The sequence below is a fragment of the Hypomesus nipponensis genome, chromosome 10 (genome assembly GCF_054491055.1).
Source record: "Hypomesus nipponensis isolate SF chromosome 10, ASM5449105v1, whole genome shotgun sequence".
Classification (NCBI taxonomy): Eukaryota; Metazoa; Chordata; class Actinopteri; order Osmeriformes; family Osmeridae; genus Hypomesus; species Hypomesus nipponensis.
Window position 1 is genome coordinate 4201534 of NC_140370.1, and position 26896 is coordinate 4228429.

The 26896-nt window shown below is 49.6% G+C and overlaps 1 protein-coding gene across 1 annotated transcript in view; it reads right to left on the bottom strand.

The window, feature by feature from the left end:
- Positions 1–623: 623 nt before the first annotated feature.
- LOC146270885 (voltage-dependent R-type calcium channel subunit alpha-1E-like) overlaps positions 624–26896 on the bottom strand; it is a 37208-nt gene continuing 10935 nt past the window's right edge. Inside the window, exons 6-48 of the mRNA XM_084706595.1 lie at positions 23690–23793; positions 23375–23533; positions 22284–22474; positions 21922–22025; positions 21606–21721; positions 19682–19735; positions 19073–19156; positions 18769–18978; positions 17915–18027; positions 17613–17725; positions 17340–17471; positions 16610–16679; positions 15951–16068; positions 15752–15819; positions 15576–15643; positions 12573–13319; positions 12087–12433; positions 11818–11974; positions 11518–11647; positions 11340–11399; positions 11067–11173; positions 10145–10241; positions 9506–9666; positions 8909–9046; positions 8432–8633; positions 8087–8251; positions 7456–7566; positions 7266–7346; positions 6893–7012; positions 6605–6670; positions 6278–6369; positions 5953–6127; positions 5532–5659; positions 5044–5140; positions 4825–4930; positions 4584–4691; positions 4372–4472; positions 4142–4248; positions 3658–3760; positions 2592–2696; positions 1952–2090; positions 1674–1843; positions 624–1543 (exon numbers count right to left, since the gene is read on the bottom strand). Of these exons, the coding sequence (XP_084562721.1) occupies positions 1031–1543; positions 1674–1843; positions 1952–2090; positions 2592–2696; positions 3658–3760; positions 4142–4248; positions 4372–4472; positions 4584–4691; positions 4825–4930; positions 5044–5140; positions 5532–5659; positions 5953–6127; positions 6278–6369; positions 6605–6670; positions 6893–7012; positions 7266–7346; positions 7456–7566; positions 8087–8251; positions 8432–8633; positions 8909–9046; positions 9506–9666; positions 10145–10241; positions 11067–11173; positions 11340–11399; positions 11518–11647; positions 11818–11974; positions 12087–12433; positions 12573–13319; positions 15576–15643; positions 15752–15819; positions 15951–16068; positions 16610–16679; positions 17340–17471; positions 17613–17725; positions 17915–18027; positions 18769–18978; positions 19073–19156; positions 19682–19735; positions 21606–21721; positions 21922–22025; positions 22284–22474; positions 23375–23533; positions 23690–23793 (6337 nt within the window). The 3' untranslated portion in view covers positions 624–1030. The remainder of the gene's footprint in view (positions 1544–1673; positions 1844–1951; positions 2091–2591; positions 2697–3657; positions 3761–4141; positions 4249–4371; positions 4473–4583; positions 4692–4824; positions 4931–5043; positions 5141–5531; positions 5660–5952; positions 6128–6277; positions 6370–6604; positions 6671–6892; positions 7013–7265; positions 7347–7455; positions 7567–8086; positions 8252–8431; positions 8634–8908; positions 9047–9505; positions 9667–10144; positions 10242–11066; positions 11174–11339; positions 11400–11517; positions 11648–11817; positions 11975–12086; positions 12434–12572; positions 13320–15575; positions 15644–15751; positions 15820–15950; positions 16069–16609; positions 16680–17339; positions 17472–17612; positions 17726–17914; positions 18028–18768; positions 18979–19072; positions 19157–19681; positions 19736–21605; positions 21722–21921; positions 22026–22283; positions 22475–23374; positions 23534–23689; positions 23794–26896) is intronic.

Genomic DNA, 26896 nt, shown 5'->3' on the forward strand with positions numbered 1-26896 from the left:
ATTAACTAATGGGCATTGTGAAATAGCCAAAAATAAAACCAGAAACAAGAAAAGTCCAAGGAACAAAAAGTGCTTGCTCATGTCACTTGATCAACAATGCTCCAAAGCCAGTTTCTGTTATTTGTTCCGGTGTAGCCCAGCTGAAAAATCACAGTTTGGTTCTTTGTGAAGGATGCATACCGCTATAGAAGCCAATTACGTAATTTTGTGAAGGTGTCAGGGGTGATTGACTGCTTGGTGAAAAACAAGCATAGAAACCATTTATTGCTGACAATAGAGTCTAAAGGGACAAGAAATATGTCAAACTGATGACAAAAATGTCAGTAACTGACAGTTTTTGAAACATTTCAGTATTCACAGCATTTTTGCAAATCTGTTCCTGCTTTGGCCAATTCCGTTCGTGATTAAATGTCAACAAATGACAAAAACCAAGGGGCAGGCCGAGGCAGAAACACACAGAACTGTTCTTCAAACAGGTTTCTGCTCCAAACAAGCTTTACAAATAGTATTAAACAGTTAACCAACATAATAGATCCTTTATATGTTGCCAGTTAAACTGGTATGAAACTCCTTCTATATGGCCACATATATTTTTCAGGTAATTGTATGACAAATCACATGTATTTACAAAACCATGGCTTTATTAATAGTTATTGTTTCTCATTATTTTGCACATAGTAACAAATTCACACACTCCACACACACACTGTTAAGAGCAACACTGAATCAATGTTAGAGAAACACCTTCAGAAATGGCAATACCTATTGACATGAACCACATTTCTATCCTTTCATTTCATTTTTTTTTTTTTTACTGTATATCAAAGGCTATTCATGGTTTTTATTATGACTCTCTATTTATACAGAGTAGTTATCAAATAAATAGTCCTTCACTGTGTGAATTTTAATATGATTCCACTTTCAAGGGGTGAAAACCATAGTTTTGTTTGCAATAATAATGACAGTGTCCCTCCTCAGCATCCCAGTAGAAGGCTTGTCCCTAGCAGCTTCTTCATGCACCCTCCTCTTCCTAGCACCTGTCATCCTCCTCCGTGTCGCTGAGGGGGCCTGTGACCGAGACCGTTTGTGCCAGCCGTTTCCGGAAGTGTCCGTTGGGGACCTGCCAGCCGGTCCGCGAACGCGGGTGTGCCGAGCTGACAGTGTTGGAGCGTCCCAAACTGTGGGCCACGGCCGCCTCGAAGGTGAGGGTCTCCATGTGGCCGGAGGGGTCGGGGCTGTGGTCGTCCTCCTGCATGGCCAGATAGGGCTCCGACGGATAGCGACGAGGGGGAGAGCGCCGGAAGCCTGGCTCGCCCGGTCCCTTCCCCGAGGCCCTGTCTCCGTGCCCCCAGGAGGGCTCCCCGCGCCTCTGGGTCTCTGGGCTGCCGTGCTCGTCTCGGCCCGCGGAGGGGTGCGTGCGACACACCAGAGGGGAGTAGGAGACGTGCGGGTGGGAGCGCGTGGGCGTCTGGGACAGAGGCCGCCGGCCACTAGGGGTGCTAGACTCAGACGTGGAGGGTACCGGGCTGTCTGAACTGTTGCCCTACACACACACACACACACACACACAAGTTAAAAGAGCTCAAACCGTCGAATGACGTCAATTTCGGTCACATATGACAGCGAGGCAATTCTTGATCGAGGTTGCCGTCTCATGGTAGACCCTCTGGTACCTGTTTGTCAAGAGGGTGTGTCCGCTCCACGCTGGAAGAGAGGGACGGCTGCTGACTTCTTTCCTCCGAGTTGCAGCGGGACGTGTCCGGGGAAAGGAGGTGACGGCGCTCCTTGGAGCGCCCGCGCTCCTTGTCCCTGCCCCCCTGCTGCCAGTGGTCTGAGCGCGAGACTGGGGGGGGGGGGTATTTGTCAAATACAAATACAAAACATGCAGCGTCGCGAGTTCTGTTGTGACTCGTGTCCAGGGATCGTTTGGGACTGTCCGGGGACAACTGACCTGCAGCCTTGTAGCTCTTGTGGCGCGGTCGGTACAGCCTCTCAGGGCTGCTCTTCTCCTCGGCCTGCCACAGCCCGTTCACCCGCTGGTCAGCAATGGTAGATAAGGAGCGCTTCAAAGCGCCTCCACACATATCCTTCTGGACCACACGCACACACACAGACATACGCACGCACACACACACAATACGGAGGGAGAGACAGCCAAAGGCCACAGAACACAGTAGGAACAATGGTTTTATTACTCGGTATGTGTTCCGCATACTTAGATCCATACAGCATTCCACTCCTCTCGTGTATCCTCCCTGTTGCAGGGGGAAACCACTGACCGATTCTATCCATCCCCATGCTCAGCTTGCTCATGTTTGGAGGCCCAAACCTAAATGTCAGGTTGAGCGGCAACCTAACCCCAAACATCGTCTTCAGCCACTAACAACGGAGGACAAAAAGTCCTTGAATGACCCCTCTACAGGCATCAAAAAACACCGAGACACAAAAACCCCCTTTACGATTTCCATCCGAGGGACCCCCAGAGTTCAGTCCCGGTCCTTGCCCCACACTCATGCACATCCGGGGGGCGCGGGCGGGCCACAGTTGGCTGGGTCCCTGGAGGTGAGTGTGTGTGTTCAGGGGGGCAGTACCTGTGGGTCTACAGCCAGGCGGGGCATGGAGGAGGCTCGCCCACACAGGCCCCTACCCCATGGGAGCTCCAGTGGGCCCCAAGTCAACCCACCGCACCCCCCCACCTAGGTGAGCACACACAGAGGGAAGACATGGGCAGTCAGGCTGGTCCATGTGTGGGGCGCTCCGTTTCTCGGGTCCGCGCCCAGGAGGGGTTCACGGCTAGGGCGTGAGGCGAGAGGGCGAGAAGGGAATCTCGCTACGTGTGTACTACGCATCCCATATATGTACATCCTCCCGAGACCCCCTACGGGTGCATGGAGGAACCGCGGGCCATTCAGTAAGCAGTCATTTCAGCCAGAGAGAGACAGAACCGACGACAACAAGCCGACCGAACCCAGGTGGACATGGGTTCAGGGGGAAGCAGGAACCAATGGTGAGACGGTATACAAGAGAGAGACTGGACAGGGGAGCAGCAGAGCAACAGCAACAGAAGCGCATCGCTACATCAATATAGGGGCCAAGGAACGACACAGGGGCCTCTGGGAGCCATAGGCATGCACCTGGCCATCAGCACGAGCCAGACAAATCTACCTGCCTCCAAGCCAGTCACAGTACTCCGTGGTAGAAGTTGGAAACAGTGGAAGACAAACACCAATATCTGAAGTGAAACTTGACAGTTCCCGGGGTGAACACTGCAAACCAGTTCAACCTGAGAGCACAGTCAGACACAGCAATTTGGCCGCACTTCCGAATGTCGCTGGATTAACGTTGCATAGGACAAAAAGAAAACAAAAACGCCGTGTTCTGGAAAGCAATGGAACAGAAAGCACTCGAAACAGACGTTAGACCCAGTCTAGATGCATATTATCAAGGCGTCGCTTCAAGAAAATCTCTCGCATGGAGGTTCTCATCTTATCACGTTGCTAGATATGTCACTCATTCACATGACTGAGTAGCTCGAATCTCTTCTAAGGCTGCCTCGCTTGTTTGTTGGTTACGTCTAGAACTAGTTGTCCCCGAGTGTCAGGAGGTTGAGACTATGGGATGTGTGTCTTGTGTTTGGGTCTGGTCTGGGCTCCTCACCCCCGAGATCTCCTGGCTGGTGTCTAGGTCTGGAGTCAGAGGCTTCATGCAGAGTAGCTCCTGGGGGGAGATGGGACTCAGGGCCACAAAGCCTCCCCTGGTCCTGCAGAGGAACAGGAGACTTAGAGGAAGACCCAAACAAGTACTCACGCGGGTACAAATGTGTCTGCGCTCACACACACACACGCAGTTGTTTAACCCTTATGCTGCCTTCGGGTCACATGACCCAAAGGTTCCTAACGACCCATCGTTGTGGTTACCCAATTTTACCAAAAACAAAAGCAAATCAAAATCATTTTCTTTTAACCGTCGCAATGTGGGGGGTCTGAGACAGCCCAACGGTTAAAAGAAAATGCTTCACTTTGTTTTTGTATGCGGTAAAGTGGTCGCAAACGACGGTGGGTCACAGTGACTGATGGGTCAGAAGGACCCGAAGAGAACACAAGGGTTAAACCCCAGACACACACACAGAGGGTGAACTCACAGTGCCGACCCAGCACTGTGGGGCATGAGCGACAGGGGCTGGGTGTTGGACAGGATGTCCTCTGGAAGGGTGGAGGCATCCAGACTTTTGAACATCAGACTGCTTTTCTGCAGAGACCGAGCGACACAATGTTGGCCTTTCTCCTAACCCCAACCGGCCCCCTACTCGAGAAACACAATCTTCTCCAAAAATGACAGATGGTGTCTGTGTGTGTGTGAGATGTAGCTGACCTGCGCTTCCACTTGCTGTCTCAGCTTCTTGGCTTTGTTTTGCTTGAAGTAGTCCATTATCATCATGGAGGCATAGATCTTCCCAACGGTCATGTCAGTGTCTGGAAGAGAAATGGACCATACAAAGACACAGACACACACACACAACAGTCGGGTCAATGCCTGCGTCTCTGGTCGAGCCCTACCTGCTGTGTCAGTGATGTGCTGCAGACCTTTATTGATGGGCACCAGCAGGTCCAGGGTCTTCTGAGACAGATATGGCCAGATGACACTGATCTCCTTCTGCAGCTCGGTGTCCAGGGCTATGCGGTCCTCCCCTCCTGAACACACACAACCATACACGATTCTGTAGTCCTGGAATCCTATCACTTACGATATACTGTTCATGATATGAACTACAACTCCCAAAAAGCAACAGGTTATTTCCTCGCGTTGGCTGGAACGACGCCTGACCTCTCGCGATTTTGATCTCCAGGGCCGTGCGGATGAGAGACATGAGCGTGGAGGTGAAGTGGACGGACATATCCTCGTCCACTGGCATGTTCATCAGCACCAGCCTCTTCAGAAGGAGAGAAAGAGACAGAGACCCCGAAGGAGACAGGGTCAACGTGAGGACATGTTGACGATCACCTGGACAGTAGCTGCGACACGTCGATGGGGGTTCTCCCTCACCTTGTAGGCCACCTTGGCAGGACACTTCTTCCCCAGGCCCAGTGGGGGGGACATGTGTGTCAGCATCTCATACATGGCTGTGTAGTGGATACGGCCACTGAGACAGCACAGTAGGAGGGGGAGAGACACCATCACACACACACTGGGTTTAGAATAGCAGGAGGTTCGGTCGTGGTGTGAGTGCGCGTGTTTATTGGAGAGCGTGTGTATTTGTGAGTGTGTGTGTGCGTGTCTGTATTTGAGACTATGTGTGTGTGTGTTTGAGTGTGCGTGATTTTGAGTGTATTTGAGTGTGTGTGTTTAAGTGTGTGTGTTTGAGTGTTTAAGAGTGTTTGAGTGTGTGTGTTTGTGTGTATTTGAGTGTGTATTTGAGAGTGAATGTGTGTGTGTATTTGAGAGTGAGTGAGTGAGTGAGTGAGTGTGTGTGTGTTTGAGTGTGTCTGTGTGTATTTGAGAGAGTGTGTGTGTGTGCACAGTGGTTCCCTCACCAGGCTGCTCGGTCAAACTCTCCCCAGATGCGGACAAACTCATCCAGGTGATGAGGGCCCAGGATGGAGGAGTCTCTGGTCAGGTACTCAAAGTTATCCATGATGACGGCCACAAACAGATTCAGCATCTGGATACACAGCACACAACGGGAAAGAGGTTCAGAGTCAAAACAGTTAATGTCAACTGTTAGTGTATCTGCAAAGGTGTCCAGTGTTGTAATTGAGAGAACGTTGGTGTGTCGTAAAACAGCCTGTTCCTTGGCATTAACCACTGTAACACTGTTAGAACTGTTCACTTATTCACCTGCTATTTGCACTATTTGTAACTTCAGTCAGTTTGGATAAACATGCCTGCTGAATGAAGACGTCTAAATGTGTTAGTGTGGATCTATGTGATTGTGTGTGTGAGCGTGTCTCTCACCAGGAAGGAGCTGAAGAAGATGAAGGAGACAAAGTAACAGTAGGCAAACTCAGTGCCACAGCCCCCCTCGTGGTCTGGAGACATGGTGAGGGGGGCCAGGGAGGGGTCTGGCTCGCACTCCTGCCCCCCCAGACACGACAACATGATCTCCTGCCAAGACTCCCCTGTCGCACTCCTGGCAATAACACAGCCAATCAATCAATCAACCGATCAACCAATAAATCAGCAGATGGAAAGTAAAGCAATTTTTGACTCCCTTTTGCGTCAACTTGGCCCTCTTTTGACCGGAATCTTCTGAACCTGTCGGTGATTCACTGTGCCCTACCTGAACAGCAGCATCAGAGCACCGGAGAAGGTCTTGAAGTTATTGTGTTGGTTGATGTGGCTCTCGTCATTGAGCTTGATGTTTCCAAACACCTTGAGCAGGTCAGAGGAGAGCAGCGTACAGTGAGGTAGCTAGGTCACCCCTTCCACATCTGGAACGCCTACGCGTTTCTTAACGTTCACAGTCAATTTACTGACAACATCTACCTGCTGATTGGGTCTACCACAAGATTATGGGTTTCTTTTATCTTTCTGTACAATCTGTCCCAAAGCGGGTTGTTTGGTAGAGATATACGTTTTCTCTCTTCTTATCTGGTTTTGACTGTACCTGCATTCCAATGATGGCGTATATGAAGAAGAGCATGGCTATGAGCAGGCAGACATAAGGGAGAGCCTGGAGAGCAGAAGGAACAAACAGCTGATTGGGACAAAATGCAAACATTTCTTCTCATACAAACATCTCTGACAAAAACCAAAGACTTCAATACAAAACACTGCCCTCTGCTGGAGATACGACAACATAGGAAAGCTGTCGCCAGTTGACCGTTGGTCGTTTTCCTCCACCTTCAGGGTTTATTGTTAGTTTTTGTGAACTGAGCACTTGAACCCGTCTGACCTTGAAGGATTGCACGAAGGTCCATAGAAGGATGCGAATGGTGTACCCTTGCCTCAGCAGCTTGATCAGCCTGGCTGCTCGGAACAACTTCAGGAAACTCATGTTGAACGTGTTGACAGACTTGATACAGAGCAGATCACAGGAGATGGAGAGAGGAGGGAGGAAGAAATGGTATGAGAGAAGGAGAGAGGGAGAGAATCAGAAAGTGGGTTATCAAGGTAGAGATATGCTACATTTGATTAAAATCATGAGAATTTATACATAATTTATATAATATATTTATATAATGATATATCATACGTATTTTCTGTAAATATTATTTGCATCCAAAACCCCTTAGGGACAATATTACCTAAGTGATACAAGATCTCACCTGCAAATCCACAACTATCTCCGTAATGCTGCCCAGCACAGTGATGAAGTCAAATATATTCCAGGTGTCTCGAAAGTAGTTCTGTACGAAAGCACGGAAACAAGGGTCGACCATGAAAACTCCCTATCGATCAACCGACCTCACCTACATCACTGACGGTTCAAATCCTGACAATTGTTCTGCTGCTTACAACGAATCCAAAAGCCATGATCTTCAGGATGCACTCCAGGGAGAAGAGCACGGTGAAGGCTGTGTTGAGATGTTTCAGGACGGCATCGTAGGCCGCCGGGGCCGAGTGATACTGGACAGGAGCACGACAACACGGCAGGGTTAGGACTGGGAACACAGCACCTTGGAGCTCTGACATCACAGAGCTCTGACATCACAGACTGGACGCTGATTCATCAGACTACCTTCATCATGAGCACCACAGCGTTGAGCACCCACCTTCATCATGAGCACCACAGCGTTGAGCACCCACCTTCATCATGAGGACCACAGCGTTGAGCACCTACCTTCATCATGAGGACCACAGCGTTGAGCACCTACCTTCATCATGAGCACCACAGCGTTGAGCACCCACCTTCATCATGAGCACCACAGCGTTGAGCACCTACCTTCATCATGAGCACCACAGCGTTGAGCACCCACCTTCATCATGAGGACCACAGCGTTGAGCACCTACCTTCATCATGAGGACCACAGCGTTGAGCACCTACCTTCATCATGAGCACCACAGCGTTGAGCACCCACCTTCATCATGAGGACCACAGAGTTGAGCACCCACCTTCATCATGAGCACCACAGCGTTGAGCACCTACCTTCATCATGAGGACCACAGTGTTGAGGGCGATCATGACCAGCACGGTGTACTCGAAGGATGGCGACACCACAAAGTGCCAGAGCCGGTACTGGAAGGTTTGCCGGTTCTGCGGCATGTAGCGGGTCAGGGGCTTGGCGCTGATGGCAAAGTCAATGCATGCCCTCTGAGATGAGGGAGGGGGAGGGACAGGGGTGAAAATCCAACCATCCGTCAATCAGCACAGATTCACATGTTAAAATGTCAAATCATTCTGTAGCAGAAGGAAAGGAACTGTGTGGAGGATGAGGCCGTTTTACACCCAAACCCTCCAGACATGAGCCGAGACGCTCCGACAGCCCCGTACCTCGTTCTTCTCCAGGCTGCACTCCTGGATCATCTTGTCGCCCTGCTCCTGGAAGGTGATGATGATCAGGGCCACGAAGATGTTGACGAAGAAGAAGGGGAACACCACAAAGTACACCACGTAGAACACGGACATCTCCATCCTGTTGCCCCGGCTCGGACCCCGATCCTCCTCCGTCACGTCTACCGAGTGCTGCAGCACCCTGGGGGGGAGGGAGGGAGGGAGGGAGGGAGGGAGGGAGGGAGGGAGGGAGGGAGGGAGGGAGGGAGGGAGGGAGGGAGGGAGGGAGGGAGGGAGGGAGGGAGGGAGGGAGGGAGGGAGGGAGGGAGGGAGGGAGGGAGGGAAAAGAGACAACAAGCAAACACACAAACATCAAAGGAGAAAAAGCAAACCTCCGAAATCACTGCTTAGGCTTGAGAAATACAACATGACATGGCGAGTCCGTGTCAGCGAGGAGAGGGGCGCGAGGTGACTCACTGAGGCCAGCCCTCTCCAGTGGACACGGTGAAGAGGGTGAGCAGGGCCCAGCACACGCTGTCGTAGTGGAACTCATGTCTCTTCCACTCCCTCCTCTTCACCTCCTTCTTGTCTCGGCTGTAGTCAATGTAGTATCCTCTGTGGGGACCAGAGAGGGCCCAAGGCAACCAATCATTCCATTCACCACGTTTTAATTCAACCTCCCTTTATAGGGTGCCAGCTCCAAAATAGTACGGCATTTTAATATGGGAGGAATTAGGTTAGAGTGGAGGACCATTAATGGGATACAGGTCATCGACGCTTTGTGGGTTTATGAGTGGATGTTACAGTGCACCGAAATAGATTTTGAGTGACAGAATATGAGTGTGTGAAGTGCATGTTTGTTCCGGAATGTGTGGGTTAAGGTAAGTGGTGAGAAGTAGGGGGCTTTTGTGTATATATATATATATATATATATATATATATATATATATAGTTGTGTGTGTTAATGCGTGTACATACAGTACATGAATGTGTGAGTGTATGCGCCTGTGTATATGTGTGTGTGTGAAAGAGAGAGAAAGAGAGAAAGTGTGTGTGCGGTGGACAGCCACTCACTGGCACTCCTTCTCGGTGTTCATGGAGCCGTCGTTGCAGTAGAAGAACTTCCCCTTGAAGAGCTGCACAGCGATGACAGCGAAGATGAACATGAAGAGCTGGTAGACGATGAGGATGTTCAGCACGTTCTTCAGGGAGGTGACCACACAGTCAAACACAGCCTGGAGAGGAGGAGGACACAGAGGGAGGAGGAGGACAGGGGGGAGAGGGAGGAGGAGGACAGGGGGGAGAGGGAGGAGGAGGACAGGGGGGAGAGGGAGGAGGAGGACAGGGGGGGAGAGGGAGGAGGAGGACAGGGGGAGAGGGTGGACAGAGGGGGGAGAGGGAGGAGGAGGACAGGGGGGAGAGGGAGGAGGAGGACAGGGGGGAGAGGGAGGAGGAGGACAGGGGGGAGAGGGAGGAGGAGGAACAGACCGTGGTTGAGGAAGGACGGAGGGGGGGGACGAGGGATAGAAAGAGGGAGGAGAAGGAGGTGACAGGAGGAAGAGGAGGAGATAAAGAGAGGGGGACGGAGGAGGAAGCAGAGGATGACGAGGAACGGAAAACCAGCAAAAAGACAGAGGCTTCGCTCGTCACAGGATGTGTCTATATGATGGCCAGCGGAGGAGGCGTGGGTGCTGGCAGGTGGACGTGACGGACCTTGAGTTTGGGGAGCCTCTTGATGGTCTTCAGAGGGCGGAGGACGCGCAGCACCCGGAGGGACTTGATGGTCTTGATGTCCCTGCCTTTGTTATTCCTGCAAAGTAGTGAGCAAACTGGTGTGAACACACTGGGGACAAAGTCTACCTTTACAGGGTACGCATTATGCACCCACGCATGCACACACATGCACACACTGCATTCATACAGATTTTTGAGTTTACTGAGCGTAAAAGGGTATTATGTTTAACCACAAGTGTTAAGACGTACAGAAGGTTATTGGCCAGTTAAAGAGAGATGTGTTTGAAAGGTGTATGGGAGAGGAATCTGCTTTTACCCAATCACATTCCTGGAAGCCCCCAACAGAGATACAATCCACAGGAACAACAGAGAAATCAAGGCACAAAGAGAGATCAACCGTGAGCACAGCTCAGAGGATCACAGTTATATTCACAACAGAGAAATCAACACACACATGTTATTTAGGGCACATGGCAAGGAAATGGCTCAAGGGTCCTAAAAAAAGAGACGGTTCACAGGGGATTTGGTTCAAAAGTAAATCAAATTGAAATCAAACGTTTTCTTTTGATTTCAGGTTTGTCGTTTAGGCCCCTTGGAGGTGATCAAACGTCAGAACAAGTCCAAGACATGTCAATAAACCCTGTAATACCTCCAAACTGAAATATAATGATCATGCATAAGCATTATGATAAATACTCCTCTGCTGTCTTCACATTAGTAGGTTCCAGAACGCATGGCAAACTAACCCTAACCTTGGGGTTAACTGCGCCTCGCACAAAATGTTTGGGTGTCGATGAAAAACTTGCATGGGCGCGTGTGCGCTACACTGCATGCGCAAGAGCTACTGCAGGAGGGCTGCGGTGAGTCAGACATTAGTCACCCGGCGGGGGCTGGGACTCACGTCAGAGCAAAGGCGATGAGCGCTCCCACCACCACGATGAAGTCCAGAATGTTCCACAGGTCACGGAAGTAGGAGCCGTCGTGCAGAATCAGGCCCTGGTCTATCATCTAGGAACACACACAACCCCCCACATAGACACCCACGGGGACAGGCGCACACACAAACACACACGCGCGCACACACAGGTGCAGAACGGCAGAACCAAGTCTCGTGGTTAGTGCAAGCGGTTTTTATTTGGGCGCGCCCGCTTGGAATTTTCCTCCCACGACCCACCTTGATGATCATTTCGAAGGTGAAGACTCCAGTGAAGACGTAATCGAAGTAGCGGAGGACCTGTGCAACGACAACACAGTTTCAGCCACGAGAGAAAACCACGCAGGCTGATGAGGAGGATGATGAGGAGGATGATGATGAGTTTGGTTGGTAAACGCTCCACTGGACAACGTCTCACTTTGTTGCGTTCAGAGTTGGTGCAGACGGGGTCCTCAGCAGCCAGGGCGATGCTGCTGGCCACGATGACCAGCAGGATGGTCATCTCAAAGTAGCGCAGGGTCACCACGTAGTGACAGATACGCCTGATCCTGGGGAAGAGACGCAAGGAGGGTCAACGCGCCGTGTCTCACGACCACTAACGGACATGCTGTGCCCGACGCGCGGCCCAATCGCTGCTAAGTTTGAGAGCGGTCCTAGGGGGGGGGCGGGATGGACGGGATGGGGGGTGTGACGCGGCGCTGATCCGGGAGGCTCTTACGGGTTGGTGGACTTGAAGATGAACATGCTGTCGGGGAGGACGGGCTTGAGCGCGAGGGCCGCCGCCTCCTCCTCCTCCTCCTCCTCCGTCAGCGCTGAGTCCTCGTTCTTGTCCCGCCCGCCCGGCTGGAAGGCCTCCAGCTCCAGCTTGCTGTTGACTGAGACACAGAAACACAGAACCCAAGGGGTCAGTCGCCTGGAGGCAGATTGTGGAGAGCGTGGGTCCGATGTGCCATAGAGACGAGGGCTTGGTGGGGAGGGGGGTTGTACCCGTCGTGGGGGTGAGCTCCAGGAGGGGTTGGGCAGACATCTCTATCACCACGCTGCCCTCTGGGCCCTCGGGACCCTCGGGGCCCGCCCCCTCTCTGTTCAAGGAGGCAGGGTTGTTCTCCGAGTCACTGCCTCCACTGGGCTCCACTGGCTCCGAGGCTGGCTCCGAGGCTGGCTCCGAGGCTGGCTCCGAGGCTGGCTCCGAGGCTGGCTCCAGGTTGTGGGCCAGGGGCTCGGACAGGCCGGCCTCCCCCAGCTCGCTCTGCTCCGTGTGGACACAGTCCAGCAGCAGCGCGGGCGGAGACCCAGGGAGGCGTTCGCTCAGAGGGGGATCAGGGATGCTCGCCCTGGAAAAGAGAGTTTCTTCATCAACCAGGAGAGACAATCTCATGGAGCATCTCATTTGAAATGCATTTTCAGCCTTAAGTTCACTTTTAGGATTATGACATTCCCTTTAAGCCACGTTAGATCAATGCTCTCGCTTACCAGTGAGGATCTTCTGCCATATCTCCGTATGGGTTCATGGCACAGACTCCGCCCTCATCCTGGGCTTCTCCCCCGTCCACTTCAGTGGGATCTCTCTCCTCTTTCTCCTCCCTCTCCTCCGGAACCTTCCTCTCCCGGCTGACGGAGCGACTGGCCTCCTCGTGAGGAGACTCTCTGCTCTTGGCCTCGGCCCTGGCCTCGCGGTGGCGGTGCCTCCGGACTCTCGCCCCCTCCTCTGGGCCGGGGCGGAACTTGCGGCCCACCCTGTGCCTGCCCCCGCCGGCGGGCCGGTGGCTGACCCCGCCCGCCCTCTCCTCGGGCAGCGTCATGAGAGGGAGGGGGACGGAGTCCGGGGGCTCGGGCAGAGGGACGGCCACCGACATGGGGGGCTCCGGCAGGGGCATGGCCACCGACATGGGCGACTCGGGCAGGTGTCCGGGGCTGGCCTCCGGGGAGAGGGTGGGGGCGTGGTGGGTGCTGGTGGGGGTCTCGGCGGTGTCGTCCGTGGGGCTGCTGAACAGCACCTCCTGGCTGTCCATCTGACGGCGCTTGCGCAGCTGGTTGGCTCTCTGCTCCCACACGGACATGTTGACCTTGCGTCTCCTCTCGCGGCGGTTGGAGAAGGCGTTGGTGCTGTTGAGAGGGGGCTCGTCTCCGCCTCCCCCGCCGCTCTCCTCGTCTTCGGGGAAGGCGGGCCGCCCTCTGTGGATAGCTCGCTTCCTGTACAGGTAGGGCCGTCTCCTCCTCCTGACAAGCATACAGATCGTCACTAGGGGGCAGCAACAGGCCCAACACACAGCCTTCCATTCAAACACGCTCCATACTGTATGCGGTCAGTCACAACTGAATTCTATCATAACTACAAAGTTAACCATCAGTTGTTCATAAACAGAACTTGAGATCAATCAAATGCAGATGTAAAAATAATGGGTTTATCACAGCAAATAACACAAGAGGGACATCCAAAATCTCAAAATATAAAAATACCTGGGAAGAAGGGTCACAATGAAATTAAAACACACAAAAACTAAACGAGTGCAGGATAAATGGAGGGAAACTGTGAGGTCTAGAAAAATCTACTTTTCTACTCAGGTAAGGGAAATTAAAGAGAGAAATTTAGGAGCCAAGCGGACAGACAACTTTACTTACTCGTATTCAGACCCTTTTGTTGTCCATGTAATCAATGAGTGATTGGTTGAAAACAAGACATTAGAGTTTTGGAACAGACACAGAACAATCTTTGGGACACCATCCAAAACAAGTGTAGGTCTAGCCTGAAGTGGAAATGACTTGCATGTTAAATTCTTTGTTTGGAATTAACTCAAGGTGTAGTTTTGTTTATTTTAGGGAACTATTAATGTGCAATTCCTTTGAACTAAAGTAGCCTTTGCTAAATTGATGAATTGATAATAATGAATGTAGTAAATATATAATACTAATGTTGTATGTGCATGTAAATATTTTGGTAAGTGTCACTTAACAGGTATACAATAACAAGACAGCGGGATGGAAGCAGCATTTCACCAAGAGGGCGTTTATCAAGAGCACCACATTAGCAACCTTGAAACATATAGGACTAACACTCATATATGTAACAAACACATGGTACATTAAGGGGCACTACCACTAACAATGACAGTGGGGTATAACTACGTTCATCTTCTCTCCTCAATACCACTTACCTTCCTAACATTAACATTACCCTCACTCAAAGCTTATCTGGTTTTATTTACAGTGTATTTCTTTTCTGTATATTCCCTTTAGAAGACTAGTGCTGTGATCTGGAACAAATGGACAAACAGGGAGGTTTGTGGAGGGGGAAAAAGTCAGATTCAGCCAAACCACTAAGGAGAAAGTTCCCTGTAAACTATTAGCACAGGTGCTGCCTGGTCAGTCATTCAACAATGCAACTGGCACAAAGGGCTTCCCTCATTACTCTGAGGTAGTGTGGCGTGTCATGCTTTTTTCATCAGGCAAAGACACGTTCATTCCAAGCAGGCCTCTTGAGTTATCAGTTCCACATGCAACTATTCTGTTGTTTCCAGAGACTCCAGAATATCAGGCAGGCTAACCGGATGCACGTGTACGCGGAGGATAAATATAAAGAAACTTGTATGTTCTTATATTGTACTAGGGCGGTGCTGTGATTGGTCTAGACCAGGGGTGGGGAACGTCCATTTGGTCCGGCCCGCCATGGCACTGCAGGAACCATATTATTAGGTGCATTATTGGTTGGCAGCAGCACTATTTTTGTGGAAGAGGACCGTGGAGGCGCGCAGCGATGCGTACCACTCGCATTGAGTGTGGAATTCCTCTCTAGCAAATCAAACCCAGAATACGTTGCTGGTTTGGCCTAAGCCCCGAATGTTTACAACATCTTGCTCCGCGCCTGATTAACACTCGGATCAATAAGCAGTCTCAAAAATGGTAGCAATATAAAAAATAATACGATCCCTTTCGGTAATCATGATACCCCCCCCCCCCCAGAAATGTTCACTGCACCCCCAGTCAAAGCAGGCTGCATCCGTGCCAGCTAACATCACAAAGAGAAGCAGTTCCAGCCATCACATTAGGGGTGAGTTAATTAAATGTTTGACCAAATATAGCAGGCACATTTGATAAGTTGATAATTCTGTACGGCCCCCGAATGATTTAATAAATATCCAAATGGCCCTCGGCAGAAAAAAGGTTCCCCACCCCTGGTCTAGATCAATAAAGCGTGCTGGGTCGATGAGACAAATAATCCCACATCGATCAATCTTTTGAAATCTCTAAATAGGTAGCATGAACCCGCACTCGTAAACTCGCACAAAAGAAATGTTAGATGAACATATTAAGAGTCACATTTTCAGCGTAAAATCAAATGGTTCCATTTAGGGAAAAGTGGTAGTGGTAATTTGACACAAAATGTCGATATCAAAATATATTCATCCAGTGACTTGTCATTGTGAGTGCAGTGAGAGGGCAAGGTGTGGTTCTGGTTGATGTAAACTGATGACTTACTCAGACATCGGGCAGGCTCTGCCCCGAGCATATCTCTGGTTGAAGATCTCCTCTTCCTCCTCTTCATCCTGCCAAAGAGGAGAACGACAATTGAGTTACTGCTGTCCATCTGCAGCAGCATAGGAGGGGAAGCCAGAGGATATATGTGATGCTTTCCACCAATAAACCACACACACCTTGGTCAGTTCCTGTGCATTGGCAAGATTGTCCACAGCGATGGCCAAGAACACATTCAGCAATGTATCTGTTTACAGTCGGTTAAGGAGCCAACAGTGCACACTTAAGAAGACCTCGCTAGCAAGCTAACACAGACCACCCAGCGACCTAATGCTAACTAGGCTAAATATAGATGTTAATGGAGCCAAGCAAAGATACAGTTCCCAAACAGAGTGAGGACTATGAAGTAGATGGATGACCACATGCCGTACTGCACGCCTCCCTGGGACCTGATCCCGTTGTACATCACCTCATTCCAGTCCTCACCGGTCAGGATCTGCAGACAAACACACAACCTCAGTCAACAACTGGACAAATCTTGTCCAAAATCTGTCTCAAAAACACAAGACATCAACATACTTTGGATGTGTACACTTTGCACATAATATGCATAAGGATTTCGTTTAAACTGCATGTAAAAAAAAACGTTAACTGCGTAGATGACGGCAGAATATTCACAATATGAGACAGAGAAAGGAAGACAATGAGCTGTTGCAAACATTCCACAACCACTGTACAAAGAACATTTGATCTACTCCGGAAATCATGTTCCAGAGATTTCTAGTGTATGGCGCCCACACTCTTTCGTGTTTCAGCTTTCTGACATCAATGTGCATGTGTTTGTGGATGTGTAGGATGGTAGTAGAAGGGGAGGGGGGGGGGGGGGGGGCGAGTTGAAGCCAAGCTTGGTTGTTTAATCTTTGCCTGGGGTGAGAAGTATCCCAGGGTGCAATGTGTCATGTGGAGGGGAGAGCCAGGGAGAGAATGAGGGAGAATGAGGGAGAGGGAGAGAAGGAAATGCTCTGTGGAAGCCAAACCTGAAACACTGTCATGATGGCAGCTGGAAACGTGTCAAAGTTGGTGGGAGTGTAATCTTCAAAGATGAACCTAGAGGGAAGAGAGAGCAAGAGAGAGAGGGAGAGAGAGAGATAGAGAGAGAGAGGAGAGAGAGAGAGAGAGAGAGAGAGGGAGAGAGAGAGAGGGGGGGGGAGGGAGAGAGATAGAGAGAGAGAGAGAGAGAGAGAGAGAGAGAGAGAGAGAGAGAGAGAGAGAGAGAGAGGGAGGGAGAGATAGAGAGAGAGAGAGAGAGAGAGAGAGAGGGAGAGAGAGAGAGAGAGGGGGGGGAGGGAGAGAGAGAGAGATAGAGAGTATAACTGGGAAGGAGGGAGAGGCCAGAAGAGAAGAGGTGGAGCTATTTCTGTCCAGACGCGACATTCATTTCCCCTTCTCTCTCGTCTCAACAACACGGCTGACACATCCATTGTTCCCCCTACCGACGTGTCGTTTCCGTCCCCAGAACATGCCATTAATGCAGATCTGCTTCATAACATAGTAAGGCATGGAAAACGCAAAGCCATATAATGAGTCAAAGTAGACATGAACAAAGGCCTGAGGATGTAAGTGAGACTTGGGAGAGAGTAAACTCGCTGTCATGCCCTTCGTGCCCAGTCGGGGGCCTGAGGCTTGGAGAGCTGGTCAACAGCTCTGCCTCGAGCAAAGCCCCCCCCCCCCACACACACACACACACACCTCCCACACACTCCTCACCTGCCCCCGAAGAGCTGCATGCCCAGCAGGGCAAAGACCACAATGAAGAGGAAGAGGAGGAAGAGCAGGCTGATGATGGACTTCATGGAGCTCATGAGAGACACCACCAGGTTCCTGAGGGAGGCCCAGTACCTGGGCAACAGACGAAACAGGGAATGCCTCAAGCCTTCTGCATTCAGAAAGTAATCAGCATGGCTCAACAAAAGCTTCAAGCTAACTCACTGTATTGTGCTTTTATGCCAGACAAGCCTTTCTGGCTGATGTCCCACTTACTTGGTGATCTTGAAGATCCTCAGGAGTCGTAGGGCTCTCAGAACGCTGATTCCAAAGGACATGCCAGGGCGGATGAAGCCCCAGGCGACCTCAAAGATGCTGCCAAAGATGACCTGAATCAGATGGACACGCAATGGAAAACTGGTCAACATGCGTGGACATCGTCAAGTCACATTTAATGGCTTCACACCAGTGACACGCTAGCAAGCACAACAGTGAAGGGCAATTTCATGAATGTTAGCGATGGAGTCTGTTTTCGATGTTCAAACAGCCGTTTCCCTCGCTGGGGTTAGTGGACTCACCCCGCAGTCGAAGCAGTTGAAAGAGGAGTGGAAGTACAGACGGAACCCCAGACCGTACATCTTCAGGAACATCTCTGCCATGAAGAGCCCAAGGAACACAAACTCTGCATAGTCTGAAGAGCAACGGAAAATGAACATCCAATTAAGACCTATGGGGGTCAGATGGCTGAGCGGTTAGGGAGTCGGGCTATTAATCTGAAGGTTGCCGGTTCGATTCCTGGCCGTTCAAAATGACAGTGTGTCCTTGGGCAAGGCACTTCACCCTACTTGCCTCGGGGAGAATGTTCCTGTTCTTACTGTAAGTCGCTCTGGATAAGAGCGTCTGCTAAATGACTAAATGTAAGACCTGCCCAGACATTTCAGGTCAAACAACTTGAGGTCAAGCTTGTTTAGCTTTTCTCCCAGACTTTTCTCCCAGACTCTCTGTATACTAGACGCAGTAAAACCATTTGTGCTGAGCTCTCAGTTATGGTACGTTAATGGATAGAACGTCCTTGCAGTGTGTTTACTTGTGAACACTGAGCTCCAAGTACAAATCAAATATTTAGCTCATTATTTAGCACTCAGGGTGAACCAATAGACTTGTAGTACATCTCACCACTCATTAGTGACTGTCTAAGGCTTTTAAATTAGGCCTTCAGATGAAAAGGCCAGGTTGGCACTATTGCATGTAGCTGTCATTGACAAACAACTTTAGCATTAGCAATGCTAACGAGCATCATGACAAGACTTCAATGTCTACCTTGCAAACCTGTTGCTCATGAGACAAGCAAAGCTGCGATCGACCTTAGCTTCTCTAGTTCTCACAAATCTGTGGCCTGTCATCATTAAGCCGAGCTAAGCTGAGGACCTACAGAGAAAGATGGAGAGCCAGTCTGGCTGGTTGTGGTGGACGATGGCCACGCAGATGGTGTTTAGCGCCACCAGGCTGAGCACGGTCCAATAGAAGGTGTCCGTCTTCACCATGCGGCGGATGGATATGCGCAGCATGCGCTCCTTACGGCGCATGTACGCCGCCGGGCCGCGCCTGCCGCTACGGAAGTTGACCCTGGTTCGAGACATTCCTGAGGGAGGATGGACAGAAGGGAGGTTGGAGGAGCAGAAACGACGGACGGAAGGCAGCGGAAAGGAAGAAGGTGGGTGGGGCTTCCTCCTCACCTGCGGTACACATCTCTGCATGCTTGTCATCTCCAGGACCACCTCGACGCGTCGCGCTCTTCTTGCTGGTGGCTCGCTTCAGCACTGAACAGTCCGGAGAATTATGAGACAAACGGTCTCTAATTACATAGTGTAGAAACACTTGGGACAACAGATGTGTATGATCCCATACCAGATGGTATGCGTGAAAACAAACCAGGAAACAACACGATAATGATACAGTAATGGAGGAAAACAGTGCATATTGATGGCCGACAAACGCCGAGCTTTAAAACCTAAAGAGATGGGAGTAAACCAACAGGAAAACTTGCAAACAGCCTTCATCGCAGCAGTCATATGCCAAGCCACGGGGCTGTTACCAAGACAACAATGATGTCCAGAACGACCAGAGTAAACTGACTGTCCTTGAGCAGTGTTTTCTCTGGAAAGTTAATGATCTGTTAATGAAGGGGGATAAGCCCTTTAGGAAGTTTATGTTCCTTGGAGAGAAACAGGATGCAGGCAAACAGGTCACAGGGTCAACTGTACAAAGCAAGATAACACAAATTAACATCTCAGTACCAAGCAGGGGTTGACAGAGCTATTTATCGGCAGTGTGGATGTTCCTACCGTCTAAGGCAGACCTCCCAGAGTTTTTGTTCTCCTCAGCAAGCATAACCTCCTCTGTAAAAAAATGAATTAATGGTAAACACAGAATCACTCCATATACACAGTGTCAATAGAGTCTGAGGATTTCATGAGGATTTAATTGCTTCCAAACATCGTGTACAAAGGAAAATGTCAAATGCGAAAGGCTGGCATTAGGCTACACACACGCATACACAGACACACAAATACTGAACCATGACTTGCGATATTTGCAACAATGCACTTTAACACTTTAAAACTTCATTTATGTGCTTTAGCTTAGTTTATTCTGACTGTATATTTATATATTTTTCACTCTTTTTTTTATGTGTTTTTAGTGTAACTATGTGGAAGGAGGACATTACACTCTAAGAATTTCATTGTACAGAGTAACTTTGTTAAACCGTATACTTGACAATAAATATCTTGAATCTTTAATGTTGAATCATTCTGTGGTAGTGATAGGTTTGTTTTTGGGGATGGGCAGGCCTGGACTAGTAATCTGGCATACCGGGCAAATGCACTTTAATATATACCGATATGATATTTAACATATATATATATATATATATATATATATTTTTTTTTTTTATAAACTTAAAATTGGCCAACATCCGGCCCATTAAAGCAGGGACAGCAGCCCATTGGTTCATTTTACATACTGACAATGGGCTGGCCCAATTACATCTCTTAAATCTTTTAGTGTACTGGTGGGTGGGGTCCGACCGATTGTGGTGGGCTGGTCTGAGCAAAAATGCCAGGGCCATTTTGTAGTCCCAGCCCAGCCCTGGGGATGGGGGCAAAGCTCCAAGAGGAAAGGGAGGCACGGGTAGCACATCCTGCAGCACCAGCAGCCAACTTTACACTTGGAGGGCCCTGAACAACCCCCTTCAGAGACACGGCACTTATGGATTTCTATGACTAATGCCTACACTCGCTCACTATCCATACACCCCACACGCACACAAACACGCACACAGTCGATCTATGTATTTTACTTCCTGCTTGCTCTGCCACACACACACGCACGCTCACACACACGCACACACACATACTTCAGTCAGTGAGTCAGTCTCACCTTCCTCTCAACCTCTCATTGCGTGGGAGACGGATACTGTAGATTGCCATTATAGCACTGTGCAGTTCCACATAGCTCCTTTAAACCCACCAAACCCACCGTGTAGCACCAATATGATAGTCAAACTAGGAACCAACAGAGACTCAGAGTCGGACTCTCCCTATTAGATGTCTTCCAAACATATGGCCTCTCAAAATATCGAAATTTTCATTTTTTCATTATTATTCCCTAATGTAACTACATCAAGTCATTTATCTTGTGCTCTCTCCATTGTACTGGAGTCACAAGTGATGAGCCTCAGGTGGCTTCCCCCCCCCCGGGACGCAATCCGGACGCATGAAGTAGCCTACCCCCTCAACCAGCACTATACCCCCAGACGCTGTCATGACGCGCGATATGCACCTATCTCTACCAGAAATGACCAATTGACAGTATCTTGCTCGCTCAAAATACTAAATCCCCCATTTCAGGGAGATTGTATAGCATTTGCGGGCGTCAGGGAGCCGCTATTGAAATGCGGGAGACTCCCGGACCTTCCGGGAGACTTGGGATGTCTGGCATTAGTGTAGCAGCATTGTGTGGTGTTGACTGTACAGACAGTGAGCATGCTAGCATTAGCGTAGCAGCATTGTGTGTTGCGGTGTCTACTGTACAGACAGTGAGCATGCTAGCATTAGCGTAGCAGCATTGTGTGGTGCGGTGTCTACTGTACAGACAGTGAGCATGCTAGCATTAGCGTAGCAGCATTGTGTGGTGCGGTGTCTACTGTACAGACAGTGAGCATGCTAGCATTAGCGTAGCAGCATTGTGTGGTGTGGTGTCGAGTACCTGCTCGGTCTATCCAGGCTCGGTACCCATTGAGCTCTCTCTCCACCTGCTGCTGACGTCTGAGCTTCATGAAGGCCCGCCTGTTCTCCACCCTCTCCCTCTCTTTGGCAAACTCCCTACACAGGAGTAGACATTCAGCCCAATGGTCATCACCGTGTCGATGCACCTAAACGTACAATGTTGACAGACACAAACACCCACAAACGGATAGACACACCCACAAACACCCACAAACAGATAGACACACCCACAAACACCCACAAATAGATGGACACACACACACAGACTGTACAAAACCTCCAGCTGCATTGCTCACCCAGAGAGGACTCCCAGAACCAGGTTGAGAACGAAGAATGACCCGATAATTATGAGGGGAATGAAGTACATCCAGTTGAACGTGGATCCCAGAGCATCGTTTGCCTGAAAGATTTCCCCCAAAAAATATCACTCTTAACCTGTAATAAGCCTGCAGTTAGCGTAACAAGTTTTATAAATGTTACAGAAAGGGAGGGGAATGAGGAGTGTTTGCTGTTTGTAGTATCTGCAGTTACAGACACAGTAACATGCAGTCCAGGTTCTGTTGAGTAGAACATTGCAAATGATCCGGGTGTTGATGCAGAACCTCAGTCTGTGTGACAGAAGGTATGTGTGTGTGTGTGTGTGTGTGCTGGGACTCACGTTGTAGAGCACGGCCGTCCAGCCCTCCATGGTGATGCACTGGAAGACAGTGAGCACGGCGAACAGGATGTTGTCAAACTGGGTGATGCCGTCGTTGGGACCGATCCAGCTGCCGTTGCAGTCGTATTTGTCAGGGCACCTCCGCACGCCGCACGCAAACTCCGCCTCGGACGCGTCCACCGTCTCGTTGTCTGATGTAGGGGTGGGGTGGGGGGGTAAGACAAGGTGGTCACAGGGGATGTAGAGATTGTAGAGGTTTGTTTTAAAAATGTTTGGTGCACTTGGAAACAAGGAAGGTGTGGGGCCATAAACCGTAACAAGCCGACAGTTATCTGGGTATGTGTCTTTCCTTTAGGCTAATGTTTGCTTGTGTTGCTCTGGTCACAGACAGGATTAAACACCATTTTGGGTCCGTGTGATTACAGTGGGGTTGCTGGCTAATTAAAAGGCAGCCCATCGTCCCTGCGGGTGCACCAGCGTTAATAATACCTTTGGCTTGCTGCTATCATAATCTATCAAACTCTCCTTCGTGAGAAACAAAGAAATGTCGACGTCTTCGCCTAAGAAAAGTGAAAGGCTATAACTAATCCCCCTGACAGCGGGAGCGTTTGTAATGAAAAACTCGGGGACACAACAGTTCTGCTGAAGACAAAGGACATGTGAGGCCATCTGAGTTCAAAACATGAAGACAAAGAGACAGAGTGTCCTGGGAGGCCTCAGGTCCGTGAGAGAGTCAGGTCTCACAGCTTGAGAGTCAGGTCTCACAGCTTGAGAGAGTCAGGTCTCACAGCTTGAGAGAGTCAGGTCTCACAGCTTGAGAGAGTCAGGCCTCACAGCTTGAGAGAGTCAGGCCTCACAGCTTGAGAGAGTCAGGCCTCACAGCTTGAGAGAGTCAGGCCTCACAGCTTGAGAGAGTCAGGCCTCACAGCTTGAGAGAGTCAGGTCTCACAGCTTGAGAGAGTCAGGTCTCACAGCCTGAGCGAGTCTTACTTTGTGTGGCTGTACGTGTGTGTGTGTGTGTGTGTGTGTGTGTGTGTGTGTGTGTGTGTGTGTGGAGGGCAGGGGACATGTGAGACACAGCTAGTCAGTACCCAGGATGTCAGCAGCGGGCAGGCAGGTGTGGTGCAGCTTGCCGCTGTAGAACTCCAGGCCGATGATGGCGAACATGAGGATGGCGAAGAAGAGGAGCAGGCCGATCTGGAGCAGAGGAACCATGGCCTTCATGATGGACTTCAGAACAATCTGCAGGCCTGGGGGCACACACACACACGCACACACCCTGGACTCAAATGCTTACATAAGGGTTGTGAAGGTGCCCCTGGCTGACATTGTTCTACAGTGTGTGCTGTGTGCTGTGTGTGTGTGCTGTGTGTGTGTGTGTGTGTTCAGGTTCCTGTGCTACTCACTGGGGATCCCAGACACCAGTTTGAGAGGCCTCAGGACTCTGACTGCCCTCAGGGTGCGCAGGTCCACTGGAATGTTCATATGAGCCCCCGCAGTGGCTAGGATGCTGTGGACACAAACACACATACATTCACGCGCACACACACGTTCATGAACACACACATTCACGCGCACATTGTATGTCTACAACATCTGTACCTTGGGTATAGACCAGATGTAAACATGACTTTTGAATATCTTTTGTATTGCTGCAGCCTCTTTGTGGGATCATTGTAATAACTCTGAAAGGTAACAAGTAACCGATGAGAAATATAAAACGTTTTTATATATTGCTTTTTAAAGATCCCATGACATGCTGTTTTTGGATGCTTTTATATATGCCTTAGTGGTCCCCTAATACTGTATCTGAAGTCTCTTTCCCAAAATGCAGCCGTGGTGCAGAATTACAGCCACTACGAGCAGTCCCACAATGAGCTTTCCTCAGGACGTGCCGTTTCTGTGTCTGTAGCTTTAAATGCTATGAGGAGGAGAGAGGTGGGGCTAACTGCCATGCCTTGGTCGTTTGCATGTCTTGATGAAAAACCAATATCGCGCTCGCACGGTCGTAGCTAATTTTCTCATTGGTGGGCCAAATTATCTGTGCAGGCAAAGCAAAGAAAGGGGAGGTAACCTTCCTTTTTATGATAAGGAGAGGATTTTCAAAACCGAGCGTTTCATCTTTCATTTTCTCAAAGGCGGAGAAGAATACCCAGGACTTGGTTTACACCTATCAACATTTCTAGCCACTGGGGGACCAAAGGCAGGCTAGGGGAACCCACATTAATGTTAAATAACCTCCTAAAGTGAACATTTCATGTCATGGGACCTTCAAGGTGGGGGTCTAGTTTAAGCTGCAGAAATGTAATTAATTAAATGTCCCTTTTCTCAACATTTGGCACATCCAGCTCTATTTGACAGAAAACATAGAATCAACAAAATCATTTATTACAATTTTGAGGCTGGAGATAAACAAAGTACAATTCCGTACACCTTACGGGCATCTTCCACTCACATCCACCCACACGCATATTGACAGCCTTCCACCTACGCACACAATCTCTGAAAACAACACTCCCTCCAACTGGAGGCAAGAGTATAGTCCTTTCCACAGTGAAAAATACCCAACGGTGAAAACCACAGGACAGTAAACAAATCGTTATGCTGTTTCAACACAGATTGGTTTGAAGCTTCAGATAGTGTTCTGAATGGTGGACTATGAGACGGCATGGAGAGGGATCACACATGGACACACACACACACACGAGTAGATGGAGCTTGGATGTGTGGGAGAGGGTGTGTGTGTGTGAGGAGGGGGGCAGAAAGCACATGGCAGAAACTCAAGTGTAAGCCCACGCAAGGTCTAAAGCAGAGAGAGAGAGGGAGAGAGAGAGAGAGAGAGAGAGAGAGAGAGAGAGAGAGAGAGAGAGAGAGAGAGAGAGAGAGAGAGAGAGCAGAGAGAGAGGGAGAGAGAGGGAGAGAGAGGGAGAGAGAGCAGAAAGAGCAGAGAGAGAGAGCAGAGAGAGAGAGAGAAAGAGAGCAGAGAGACCAGAGAGAGGAGAGAGAGAGATAGCGAGCAAAAGAAAGAGCAGAGAGAGATAGAGAGTGAGAGAGCAAAAGAAAGAGCAGAGAGAGAGCGTTGAGAGGTGTGGGAGTCTGTAACCATCTAACATGGTGAACAATGGGCTCTGCTAAATCAAAGCTGATAAGGACTCAGAATCTCTCCATGTACAGTAACGAATTCTGTCTGTTTGGCTCCACACTCTGTAAGAGTAAGAGCCTAGTACAGTACCACCATGGAAAATTGGCGGATTAACAACAACAAAAAAACAAAACAAATATGTATTTTCTAATGATATTTAGCATTAGGCTCAGAACCACTATTAAATGTGGAAGACATCCATATTTAGCTGCTACAAATAACAACAGCTAAGCACATCCGCATTTGAAAACACCAGTAGGATAGCTAGGAGATCTGGATGAACAAGGGCTACCACACTGATGAGGCATGTCGCCTCCATGTCGGCGTGTCACAGCACTGCAAGTAGCTGACCTGCTTTTCCAGGCTCAATATGTTACACTGGGCTGTACAAAACGGACTTTAAAGAGGCGGAATTCATTACGTGAACAGAATGTGGCCTCACCCACACACCTCCACCTACACGGTGAGAACCACCGAACGCTAGAGAGAGACAGAGAGAGAGAGAGAGAGAAAAAGAGAGTGACCAAGCGAGTGAGAGAGACAGAGAGAGAGAGAGAAAAGGAGAGTGACCAAGCGAGTGAGAGAGAGAGAGAGAGAGAGAGAGAGAGAGAGAGAGAGAGAGAGAGAGAAAAGGAGAGTGACCAAGCGAGTGAGAGAGAGAGAGAGAGAGAGAGAGAGAGAGAGAGAGAGAGAGAGAGAGAGAGAGAGAGAGAGAGAGACAGACAGACAGACAGACAGACAGAGTGTTCCACATCACGTTGTGTAGCATTATGTGTGGAAACTGAACTAAAGCAGCCTGCATACTGCCTGGTACAGACCCAAATTCCATTGTTGAAGCGGAAATGCACATGACACGCTTTGCACAGGCTTTCTAGATGCTAGCTTGATGAAAGACAGGCAGGCAGTGGGTGGCGTTTGTGTATTCTAGCATGACATATATTCACTGACCGTCAATCGCAGACCTATTCCTCAACTTGAGCGAGAAAAAACCCTGATCTACCCATTCAAACTGCTTGATGACCTGAAGGTAAGCCAGTAGATTACCGATTTGTCATCCCATTATTGTCGGTCCATAAAGGAAACGGTAGTTTGGTTCCACAAGGATTAACAAACGAGAGTCGTTTATTCACTGTTAGTCACAGAATAAATAGCTTGGTCTTTGTTTTCCCAAAGACTGATCACAAGAGACCATTATCCCTTGTTTATCCAGTTCAATCATTAGAGCAAGATTAGAAATTAAACCACTGAAACCCTCATTTAGAAACCCTTATGGGTCCCCATTGTCCAAAAAAGTGTTACTGCTAAATTTAGTATCAGTTGGTTTAGTGACAAGTTCAACTAGACACACTACACTGAGCATGCAGGAGAGACAGAGTTACCACAGAGCTGTGTGTAAGACCAGGCCAGTACAGGTCACTTTTCCCTCAATACACTCACACACACGCACACACACAATTTGCAGTTTGGAGCA